We start from the raw sequence: 12,029 nt of genomic DNA, 5'->3' as shown, positions 1-12,029 counted from the left end.
AGAAACTAACTACCCCCCTTAGTGATGACAGAGCTTCTGGAATGTGTAAAATGTGGTAGGACAATTTCTTTTCCCAGTCAAATATTCCTTGGGTATATGAATATGGAAAAGAAAATTTAAAAACATATTATTTGAATGTACAGTGTGTTCCAGATTCTGAGTGTATATATGGAGATATATATATATATATATATATATATATATATATATATGAATGTGTATATATTTTAAGCTCTAAAGTAATTTTTAAGTGACTTACTCTTGAGCCTCAGCATCAATGTAAATTCTAAAAGATCACACTTTTTTTTAATCCCACCACCCTAAATTTTTTATTTACATCAACTGTATTCACCCATTTTTTATGTATTTGATGTAAAGGTTTTATGCCTCAATAATTCTGAATCCGAAGGCTTAAAATTTCAGCGGAAATAGCCTGGGAGAGGTGCCTTCAATTAGAGGAATGTTGTTATTTTCATTCTCAAGCATCCTCTCTGAGGTCCTACTTTCACTGGGGATCATTTACTAACAAAGTAACATCAAACTTCAATGGCAGTCATGTTATTTGACCCCCCAAATTTCAGCAATGTGTTTAAAATGGTTAAGCCAAATACAATGGAAAAGAGTTAAGAGGAAGTCCCATCTAAAATGAGGACTATCCATTGCAAATGATAAGCTGGTAAAGACACATGAGGAAGTAAATTATTGTTCCAAGGAAATCTTGATTGAGAATTTAGAAGTGAATTTTTCACAGCAGCCCTGGAACTGCAGATATTAAAGCACACAAGTTATTGTTACAGACGTAAGAGGCATAAAAGAAAAATATACATTTGGGCTGTACCAAAAATGTTAGCTTCCCAGATCACATAATCCAGAAGGTGGGCTTCAGCTGTGCACAAACAGCAAATTTTGACATTTTACTATCACATAGAATTAGAAAACCGAAGATAAGAATTAGAGCTTCAGTATAAACCACACGAGCACATAAACCCATGTGTATAAAAGTAAACACATACATGTATCCATAGATCTGCAGGGAATATGAAATAGCCCATGTGTTTGTGATTAAAGCATGGTTGCCTGAGAAATCTGTTAAAACAATTCCTACAAGCGCCTTGCCTTGGCAGAGAAGTCCAAGAAACCTTACGTAGGGAAAGCTAGTCATCGTGAGTAAATGCCAAAACTTTAGCTGGCTTAGTTAATAAAGCTTACAAAGGAGCAGAAACCACACCACTGGTCCCTATGAATTGTGACCTACCTTCTGTGTTTCAGCATGTCCCATATCTGTTCTCCATAAGATTTAGCATTTTAATGAAGACACACATCATTGACTCTTATTTTAACAAGGAAAAACAAGAGTCCGTTTAGTTTTTTGGGCTCTATAATATTACATAAATGTGAAATTTTAAGTTCACTGTGATTCTTCTATGAACTCGCACCCTCTTATTTTTAAAAGTGACATGGGGCGTCCTTGGAAACTTGCCTTCTGGGATTCAACGCTTATATCAATCAAGTGAAAAAGGGTTTTGTTTTTTTGTTTTTTTTTAAGTATATAAAAGGGGGAGTTTGGGCCCTTTATTTAAAGTCAAAGTAAAGTCTTAATTAAGAAAATGTATAGTTTGTGCCTGAACTAGTAGCCTTCATTCCTGATTGTTGTGTGATAGCGGTAGTTTTTAAATTTCTTCTCTTCTTGTGTTTGGTAGCTCATTACTTTTTTCTCACCTTCTTCCCTTTCCCTCTGCCCACCCATTCCCCACTTCCAAATGCTCTTTCTGGGCGCTAGAAGTCCAGCTCATCCACCACCACTGGGGAAAAGATCACAAAGGTGTATGAGTTGGGGAATGAGCCGGAGAGAAAGCTGTGGGTCGACCGATACCTTACCTTCATGGAAGAGAGAGGCTCCCCCGTCTCCAGTCTGCCCGCGGTGGGCAAGAAGCCCTTGGACCTGTTCCGGCTCTACATCTGCGTCAAAGAGATCGGAGGTTTGGCACAGGTGAGAGTGCGAGTGAGTGAATGAGGAGACGTTGTGCGTAAGCTCCCAAAGGTTTCTTTGTACTTTTTTTTTTTTTTTTTTAAATAAAAAGCTAAGCCCATGGGATTCATGTCTGTGTGCTGTGCGGGGAGAGCACTGGGGTGGGGCCCTGGGCCTGGCACCAACTTGTAGTGTGACCTTGGCAGGTCACTTTTACATGGACCTCCATTCTCATCTACAAAATGAGACGGTCGGGCTGGATTTTTCTTTAGGTTCCCTGACAGCTCTAGAAATCTGTGGAATCTGCCAAGATTTCATAGTAAATGCTCCAGGAATGTTTTGCAAATGACCAAATTAATTGTCCGGATCAGTTCTAAATCCAAAGCAATTTATTAAGAAAACGAAGTCCTGTATCTCACAGCATGTCCACAGTGCCCGAGTGGTAAGAGGGGCATTTCTGCACAGAACTGGGGCTGGGGTGCAGGAGGGGTGGCATCAGGGTGTGGAATTTCAGAAGGCACTCTTCAGGCTCGTGCGGTGCCTCCCCTGCCCCTGCCTGACTCTCTGAACTAGTGCTCCCCTAAACTTGGTACCCTGGGGGCCAAACTTTCCTCCCCCTGGTCCTGGCTCTGCTGTGGTCTGGAGTCTAGCACATGAGTGCATGTCCTGCGAGAGGAGCAGGGAAGGGGTCCCAGGTAAGTGCTCACTGCGTGCTGGGCACCGTGCTTTCCGTTTGTTCCGGCATGGTCTTTCTGAATACCCGTTAAATGCAGGCGTCATCAGCCCCAAAGAGGAGAGGACACTGTAACAGAATGAAACACGGTTGGGTGGCCCAGGGACTCTCAGGGTAGCTGTAGGCCAGGTCTGTCAGATTCTAAGACACGTGCCCCCCCCCCATCTTCCTGTAGCTCTCAGGCTGGTTATCCGTTAGCATTACTTGGGGAGGGAAGAAGAATTACTTGGGGAGCTTTAAAAACCTGTCAGCACCTGGGCTCCCACCCGGATCACTGAAAGGAGCTGCTCTGGGCCCAGGTGGTCCAGTACACAGTGTGGGACCCTGCACTCTGCCCCAGTGCCGCAGGGTCGCTAACCATTCGGGACTGAGTCACCTAATCCACGGGTACCGCTGAGGGCCCGCCTTGCTCTCAGTGCCTCGCAGCTCTAGGGGAAGCAGGCCAGGCCTTTGTCCCTAGTCTTCCCGGAGGGGCCTCATCCCACCAGAGACCTTCGGTGTACGCCCGAAACCAACAGAGCTTGAGCCAAGGCTTTGCAGAGTCAGGTCGTACAGCGCAGACCAAGTGCATGAGTGGTGGTCAGTGGAGGGAGAGCTCAAGATACAAAACTCTCTCCTACACCTAGACCCCCTCACCTTTCCTCTCTGCACCTGCTCCCCCAACCTTTCCCCTCTACCCTAACCCCGTGGCATAGATTTTTTAGAATCCTCAGGACACTATACAGTTGGGTTTCACCCTCACAGAAGCATAGAGCTTGTCCAGACCCCTTACTTTTCCTCCGTCGACAGCGTGAATTACCTACCATGTTGGGTCTGTGGGTGAGGTTCATTGCCTACCTGGCTAACAAGGGCTGCTTGAGCGCAGCTGTGATGCACGATGGTGAGCCGCGTGGCCACGTTGCCCTTCACCCCGTCTTGGTTTCTACCTGGCCGCCCTGAGCTGCAGTCAGAGTGGGCACTGGCAGCCACATAGAGGTCGGTGCAGAGCCTTGCTTTTCAGGGCAGCCCAGGCAACACTCCTCTTATCCCTTCGGAAGCATTTCGCGAGCATTTTGTTTATCACACACCATTTAGTACTAAGTAAATGGACATAAAGAGCTTTGTGATAAAGTTTGAATCCGAAAATTGAACATTTCATTAAAAACCACTGTCGCCTTAACATTTAACCATGCTCCTTACTTAGCGCCAGGCGCGTCTAAAGGCAGAGTATTCCCCAAATATTCGCAGGTCTGTGTGCTTCCTTCGGATGTCCAACCTTGCTTAACTGTCCCAAGTGGAAACCGAAAGTTAATGCCTAAAGTCCTTTTGTAGCATCCCAGGATTTCTCTCCTTTTTTCTCTTCACGTTGCGGCTCTATTCTCTGCAGCCTGAGTGTCAGTGGGAACCCTGCGTGGCCCTGCCCCTTCCCCAGCTCGTAGGTGCCCACCACGTCGGCTCGCTCGTGGCTTCACAGAGCCACCCAGGGTGGATGGCTGGTGCTGGCTTCCAGTGAGGGGCCCTCTGCCCAACACCCTAAGAAAGTCTCCCGTGAGAGAAGAGATGCAGGCTAGAATTACAGGGAGCTCGGGCTGGTGGAAAGAAACACTGTTTTTCGTATCAGAGCTCAGCACTTAAATTGCAAAGTAGTTACTGCTTTTTAAGTTCTTTTTCGGGTGCCTTTTTTTTTTTTTTTTTTTTTTTAAGATGAGAGGTGGGCTGGGGATGAGCGCGGGTGAGAGTGTACATTTGCTCAAAAAAATCGCGGGCTCTGAGCAGCAACGGCCTGGAATGGTGCGACGCATTAGAAGGCACACCAAGCAGAAGAATCGCAAGGAGCAATGCTTTTTATGTAGCTATCAGCAGGTCCCTTAATGGTTTTATAACTGTAAATGCTGTCTATGCACTACTGAGTGGGAGTAATGAGCATTCGTTAAGAGAGGCAAATGAAAAAAAAAAAAAAGTAAACCAAGACATTAAGTGCTTTTTTTTTTTTTTTTGTCTCCTGGCTTTAAACAAGCCACTTTGCTGCAAACCAATGATCCTGCCTTTTTTTTTTTTTTTTGCTAGGTTAATAAAAACAAGAAGTGGCGTGAGCTGGCAACCAACCTAAATGTTGGCACTTCAAGCAGTGCAGCGAGCTCCCTGAAAAAGCAGTATATCCAGTACCTGTTTGCCTTTGAGTGCAAGATTGAGCGCGGGGAGGAGCCCCCGCCGGAAGTCTTCAGCACCGCGGACACCAAGAAGCAGCCGAAGCTCCAGCCGCCCTCTCCTGGTAAGCGGGAGTACTACACTTGTCGCCGGGGAAAGGCGAGGCACCTGCACCCCCACCCCCACCCCCACCCCAGGGCGCTGGAGGCCACCCGCCACTCATGTTCTGAGAAGGCCACTTCACAGTAAAGCAAACAGAACGCGGGATCTCTGAGGACAAGGGGCGTTTTGTTGTGTTCTGTTTAATTGAACCCCCCCCCCCCCCCGGGTCGGCAGTGCTTAAGGGAGGCGAGCATGCGGTTTGGGACGCTGCCCTCTGGGGCCAACATTTCCAAGGCTTTCTGTGGAATTCTGAGCTGTAGACCTTTATTCCTTATACAGGTATTTAAAAACATCCCGTCTAATTCTGTCAAAATAAGTATCCCCGGTAACCTTTTATTCCTTGTACAAGTATTTTTAAATATTCCATTTAACTCTGTCAAAATAAGTGTCCCCGGTAACCTGTGCTCATACTTTTGTGCTACTAGAAAATGCCACCCTATAGGTTTGACAGCCAGTTCCTACCAGCTGTGCCTGTGTCAGCGACACTCAGAGTTGTATGTTAGCAAAATGAAATTTGGACTTCTTTTTACTGTCCCCTGCTCAGCATGTTCTCACTTGTAGGGAATCTAGCAAACTGTCACGGTAAAGGTCCATGCAGCCCTATTTCTGAGACCGAATAGCCCATTAGCTCTGACCTAGAGGCCAGGAGTCTTAGGAATACTACCTAGGAATAACGCAGTTCACCTAAATCCTCATAAGCAAAACCAAGCGAATGCCTTCTCTCCTATGTCTCCACTCAACTGTTCGAGACCCTGCCATTCTCTCAGCTCTCCTGCTAGCCTTAGTTCTACCTGTTAGCGTTTCAAATTACTGACTCATTATATTCTAATAAATACAGTATTCAAGATAGGAAGAAATTTACATCCTCCTGAGTTCTGGGTGGTGACCTCACTCAAGTCCGATCCAACCGTGTTCTTGTCTTTCTGGCCACATCCAAGCCCTGTGATGGGGTCAGCACTTAGCCGTGCTGTCCCACGTACAAGGTGAGGCTGGCCGTACCTGCCACTGTCCATCACACAGGATTGCCCTGGGATCAAATGCCAGTATTTCTTAGGCACTTAAAGTGTGCCAGGCACCTCTCTAAGTGCTTTTGCATTCAATCGCATCCCCCCTATGATGCACAGATACTGTCCCAAAGTCCATGAGAAAACTAAGGCACATAAAATCTTGACTAACTGGCCCCATATCTCCTGCTAGTGAGTGCTATCCAGCCCTGGCATTATGCCTAGACCTACTGTATTCCTCTGTCCGTATTTGAAATAGCATTGTAACAGGGAAGCCTTTTGCACACACAAGAAGGTGTCTGTGAGCCAAAGAAAGAAATTGTTTTCTTTTTAATTATTTCCTCTTGCTGCTTTCTGGATGGCAGTGCTAGTACCTAAGGTCACGAATCAAGGGATCTCACATAGCTACTTCCGTGGGCCAAAGCGCACTTGCAGGGAATACACCTCGATATATATTTAGATCTGACAGTTCTGAACACAACTAGAAATCCTCTCCGGCCCCACCCTTAAGGATTCGAAGGCTTTGCAGTTACGGTGTACCTTAAAAACTGTGAAATCTAATTTTAAAAGTCTCACAACATTACATTCCGTTCACAGAGTAAAACAAGCCGCCTGTGAACGGCTCTGAAACTATTTTTCCTAAATAAAAACTCAGTGGGGTGTAGGGACCAAAGTGGCGATGTCTGCAAAGATGTAAAGGTATATTTTATTTGCCGGGGAAAAGCTTGTGTCACTGAATGGGCAGCACTTCTGTATGGAGAATGGCTCTCCCAGCGTGACCAGCTTCAGTACAAGAAATCCCGCTGAGGCATAGACCCTTCAGAAAGTGTAGGGCCTCTTCTCTCAACAGTCAGCTCTTTCCTTTTTCCCTTTTTTTTAAAACTACCGTTTTTGTGGCAACATTATCGTTTTAACTGCACAAAAGAGCTTGGATTGCAGATGCACTTCTGATAGCACATTCTTCTCAGTGGTCCACATGGTCCAAAGGCTTGTGAAACAGGAAGCAGGGGAAGGAGGGCGTCCTGAGCTGAGCCTCCCAGTCAGGGCGCGGCCCAGGCGGCCCCGTGCGGAGCACACGGGGCCAGCCTGCCTCCTCACCTGTTCTGTGTGCCGCTCGAGACGCTCCGCTCAGCCAGACAGAAGGACACGCTTGTCAGTAGGGTCCTGACCGACATCAGCCCCATAACCAAAAAGCCACGCTCCTGCCTGGCATCCGTTAAGGAAAACGACTCTGAAACATTTTTATCGTCAAAGAAGGAAAACAAATAATAATAATTGTTCCCAACCGTTAGCCATGTTAGGGTTTCGTATACTACAAAATTTTTAAAACCTAATCTTCAGCCAGAATTCGTGTTCTTAGAAGTCCGTCTTTCCCATAAGAAGGTAATTGTAGCTTCTTTCTTACCAGCACGTCCAGGCAAACTAGACTAAAAGATTCCTGAGAAACATGCCAGATTGCTCTTCACAGGGCCGCTCGGAAGCAACCCAAATCCCGGATCATTTGGTCCTGTTAGCATCGTGAGTCGTCCACCCGGCCCCCCTTTTTGAGGCGACGTGGCTGACGTGGCCTGAAATTCATTTCTGCCAGCCTCTGGGAGGTGTCACCCCTCAGCCCTTGGGGGCGCGCCACGATCCTCACTCGTGAGTGGCCGTGTGGCTTCTCACGCCCGAGACCCGTGTGGCTGTCTTCCAGTGACTAGAGCAAGTCCACGAGAGAAAGCTCCCGAACGAAAGCCGGGCAAGGCCTGGGGTATGGTTGCACCTCTGAGGCACCAGTGGGGCTCTCGCTATAACAAGCCCGTAAAAGTTTGTGGAGTTCTGCTGAACAGCTGCGGGAATCGGCCTCCCCAAGTGGCCCGCGCGGCCCGTAAGCTGGGTGGGGGGCCGGGGGGTGGGGGGAGCAAGGAAGCTGGCACATTCGATTAGTGAGTCTGTAACCAAAAACCCATCCATCTTTGCTGGCAGGTGGCTGACTGCATTTCTATTATTAGCTGACAGGTGATGTCACAAAACCTGTCATGGATCCAACTAGGGAATCCTCAGCGGAAGATAAATGAGAAAGGGGTTCAGGTTATAAACAAAGGTGCCCTCCGGGTGACCTCTAGTCGCTGTAGACCTGGGACATATCAGCTATTCTCCCTTCCCTCCTTCCCGCCACCCCAGCCAGAAGTAGGGCACCAGGTTCGTGCTGTGTAAATTATCTTCCCAGTTAGGAGTCTGGCTGTACAGTCTGAAGTGTGTGAATGTACTTAACCTTCCATAACCTTTCCATTGTTTACTTTCGAGTATACATTTGTAGCTTCTGGCAAAAGGTAGGGATATCCTAGAGAGTTGTGCCAGCCTCATCTATTAACGGAGCTTCAAGAGGTTGCATTCATTTTTTTTTTTTTTTTCCTGAAAGGAGCAGAAAAAACACTGGCAAGAGGGAAGAATTTTTCCATTTTTTTTTTTATTAGCTGTAAATGTGAATACTTGTAAATAAGGGTCATTCTGAAATCACAGCCTGTGAACCGTTTTTCCAAAGAAGCCGTATAGGCTTACTGTGGAGCCTGTTCTGTGATTGAAGAAGCACGTTAATTTCCGGGCGCCCGGGTGACTCAGTCGGTTGAGCGGCCGATTTCGGCTCAAGTCATGATCTCCCAGCTCGTGGGTTCGAGCCCCACGTCGGGCTCTGTGCTGACAGCTTGGAGCCTGGAGCCTGCTTCGGATTCTGTGTTTTCCGCTCTCTCTGCCCCTCCCCCACTCATGCTCACTCTCTCTCTCCTCTAAAAAATAAATCAACAACAACAACAAAAGATTTAGAAAAAAACCCAGAAGCACGTTGTTTCTCCTGCCAGCTCTGTGGGGCAGTCACGTCAGTAGGATTATCCTTACATATTAATAGAAGACTGCTTTTTTCTTTTATTACCATCTACCTTTTTAATGTGTATTTCCAGGGTTTCACCAAAGTTTGGTTTATAAGCATGCGTTCCTAAGCTTTTCTCTTGAGATATTGGCATGAAAAAGATTGTCTACTTTTAAAGTTAGTCCTCCCGGCATCTCTGGGAACTTCCCTGAGTCCCTCTGGACCCAGGCACCCTCTGGTCCCAGGCACCCACAGGACACCTCATACAGAAGGCAGGGCCCTGGCGGCCGGGGTCGGGATTCATCCCCCAGCCGGCCAGGCCCGGGCTGACCTGAGCTCATTGGAGACCTCTGTGTTCAGCCAAGGCTTTTTGAGTAGAAGTGCTGGGCTCGTTTCTATCTCTGACTCCTTCCCAGTGCACTCTGTCGTCTCCAGGGATTTGCGGAACCCCGTTTACTCTGCAGTCAAATGTGGCTGGTGGTGATTGTAGGGAGTCTTGGACAGCTTGTAAGAAAGGGACTATAGCTAATAACTTGTACGGTATCATCACTTACAAGCACTAGTAATTCTGCCATGTGTAATGGCTCTGAAAGCATTTATTATAAACCGCATGAAGGCAGGAATTTGTGTCTTTTTTGTCAGTTTTGGACACTGGCGTGCCAGGGGTAGAAATAAAGCTTGCAGTATAGTAAGCGTGTTATTTATCCAGTTAAGTATTTGTTTCATTAATAGATGAAACCAATGTCTGTTGAGCATCTAACCTGCAGAGGCCTATGATAAAGCGAGAACCCTTAAAATACTAGGTTTTCCGATAAGATGAGTTGAAATTTTGAGAAGATCTGCTCAATTCTGAGTTCTGTTATTATAATGTAATTATAGTTAAAGCCGAATCTTGGGACTCTGATAATGACATTAAAGAACTCCAAAGAGCATGACTTCAGTTTTTGTAATAACAAATCTGATTCCATAGCTCTAAAAATGACTCTGTTAATGACAGAGCATAGACATATCCAGACATCGAGGAGGCATTGAAGTGACATAAGGCTCATTACTAATTTGTGTCATTGCATTTGAACTTAAACATTTCTCATTGCCTAAGACCTGGTACTCATTTTTCTAATTTTTTCCCCTAAAATAGCACAATAGTCCATCAAATTGGTGTACCAAATTTTTCATCCTGTTTTTTTTCTTACTCTCAGACATTTAGATTATCTCCATTATAAACAACACTGAAATAAACATTTTTCTGCCTAAAGCCTTTTTTTATATTAGATTATTTTCTTTGAGATAAATACCCAGGAAAGCAATTACCCAGTCAAGAGGTATAAATATGTTTTATGGCTCACAAATGAAGTATGTTGCCAAATAGATTAGTAAAAAAAAAAAAAAAAAAAAAAAAGAAAACAAAAAAACCTTTTACTAATTTTCCCTATAAAGAATCTAAGAGCAACTAATTTTACTACGTCGTTACCAGTAATGGATATTGTTACTATTTCTAATAAGATGGTGTCTTGTTTTCCTTCCTTTTTTTTTTTTTTTTTAAATAAGTAGGGAGGATGAGCTTACTCGATAACCCCTAGTGTCTTCCTTACTTTCTTATTCCTCATCCCAGCGAACTCAGGGTCCTTGCAAGGTCCTCAGACCCCCCAGTCAACCAGCAGCAACTCGATGGCAGACGTACAAGGCGACCTGAAGCCACCTACCCCAGCGTCTACCCCGCATGGACAGATGACCCCAATGCAAGGTGGAAGGTGTGTACGGTAGGAGATCTCCGCGAGCCCCACAACATCGCATTTATCGATCTCGTAATGTCCGGGAACAGACTGTAAAAGGGCTGTTATTGCCTCACGAGCTTCCAAGTGTCGACCAAGAAATTACATCCATGTAATTTTTCGGATGGTTTTTACGTGAAAAACTTTCAAGTTAGGCGCGTTTCCTGATCGGGCATTTGGTGGCAACTCCTGATATTTCGTTGCGCTTTCCTTGTCCTCATCTCTTCAGAAGCGGTACGGTCAGCGTGCACGACCCGTTCTCAGACGCCAGTGACTCATCGTTCCCAAAACGGAACTCCATGACCCCGAGCGCCCCGTACCAGCAGAGCATGAGCATGCCTGACGTGATGGGCAGGATGCCCTATGAACCCAACAAGGACCCCTTCGGTGGAATGAGAAAAGGTAAATGCGGAGGGAGCAGACTAGGCCCAGAGGGCATTTTCCTCTCTGCCACCACGCAGCCAACCCACTTACCCATTAGAGACGTGTCTGAGCCACAGCTCCCCAACCTACTAGATTTCTGGCCTCGGGAAAAGTACTCAGTAGCTCTGTGCCTCAGTTTCCTCATCTAGGAATTAGGGCAATAACAAGACCTGCCTAAAGGATGTGACGAGGATTGAGTTCATGTACAAAAAGCCCACTGAAGGGGCGCCTGGGTGGCGCAGTCGGTTAAGTGTCCGACTTCAGCCAGGTCACGATCTCGCGGCCGTGAGTTCGAGCCCCGCGTCGGGCTCTGGGCTGATGGCTCAGAGCCTGGAGCCTGTTTCCAATTCTGTGTCTCCCTCTCTCTCTGCCCCTCCCCCGTTCATGCTCTGTCTCTCTCTGTCCCAAAAATAAATAAACGTTGAAAAAAAAAAAAAAAATTTAAAAAAAAACAAAAAGCCCACTGAAGAAATGACTGGCGCACGCAGTAGGCACGTGTGCTCCTGGCGCTCCCTCGCGCTGCACGCCTTGTTGTATACCATGGGCTGGGCAGGGGCTAGGTGCTAGGTAGTGTGATAAGTCAGACGTAGTTCCTCCCGGAGTTGACGGTGTCTTAGGGGGAACAAACAAAAAGTAAGCGAAACCACAAATACGTAATTAAATATGGTGGCTGATGGAAGGAAGGGCACCAAGTGCGGCGATGCGGGTTAAGGGTCATGGAAGGGAAGGACATATGAGAAGGGATGGTCGGGAGGGGAGGGCTTTGAGGAGATGTCGGTTATCTGCTGAGACCTGAGGAATGAGGAGTAGAGAAGTGCAGGGGAGGGGGAAGGCCGGAGGCAGGAGTGGGCTTGGCGTGTTTGAGGAGGTGGAAGGCCTCTGGGGATAATGGGCAGGGGGGAGGCTGAGTGCACCGAAGCCATCAGGGCCACTGGGCCAGAACTTTCAGCCTCCCCGGGCTTGGGGATGAGTCTGGGTTTGTATCCTCGCCACA

The 12,029-nt window shown here is 46.7% G+C and overlaps 1 protein-coding gene across 9 annotated transcripts in view; it reads left to right on the top strand.

Annotated features, from left to right (window-relative positions):
* Positions 1 to 12,029, top strand: part of ARID1B (AT-rich interaction domain 1B) — a 450,798-nt gene that overhangs the window by 419,439 nt on the left and 19,330 nt on the right. For all 9 annotated transcript variants that reach the window (XM_047102157.1, XM_047102162.1, XM_047102161.1 and 6 more), the window contains 4 exons: positions 1,781 to 1,990; positions 4,749 to 4,953; positions 10,453 to 10,591; positions 10,842 to 11,014. In XM_047102157.1, the coding sequence (XP_046958113.1) occupies positions 1,781 to 1,990; positions 4,749 to 4,953; positions 10,453 to 10,591; positions 10,842 to 11,014 (727 nt within the window). The remainder of the gene's footprint in view (positions 1 to 1,780; positions 1,991 to 4,748; positions 4,954 to 10,452; positions 10,592 to 10,841; positions 11,015 to 12,029) is intronic.

Source organism: Lynx rufus, unplaced genomic scaffold (genome assembly GCF_022079265.1).
Source record: "Lynx rufus isolate CCGP_SWC_20201006 ecotype Redwood Valley unplaced genomic scaffold, mLynRuf1.p SCAF_6, whole genome shotgun sequence".
NCBI classification, from domain to species: Eukaryota; Metazoa; Chordata; class Mammalia; order Carnivora; family Felidae; genus Lynx; species Lynx rufus.
Note: the sequence above shows the minus strand (reverse complement) of the source record. Positions and strands in the feature narration are given on the sequence as shown.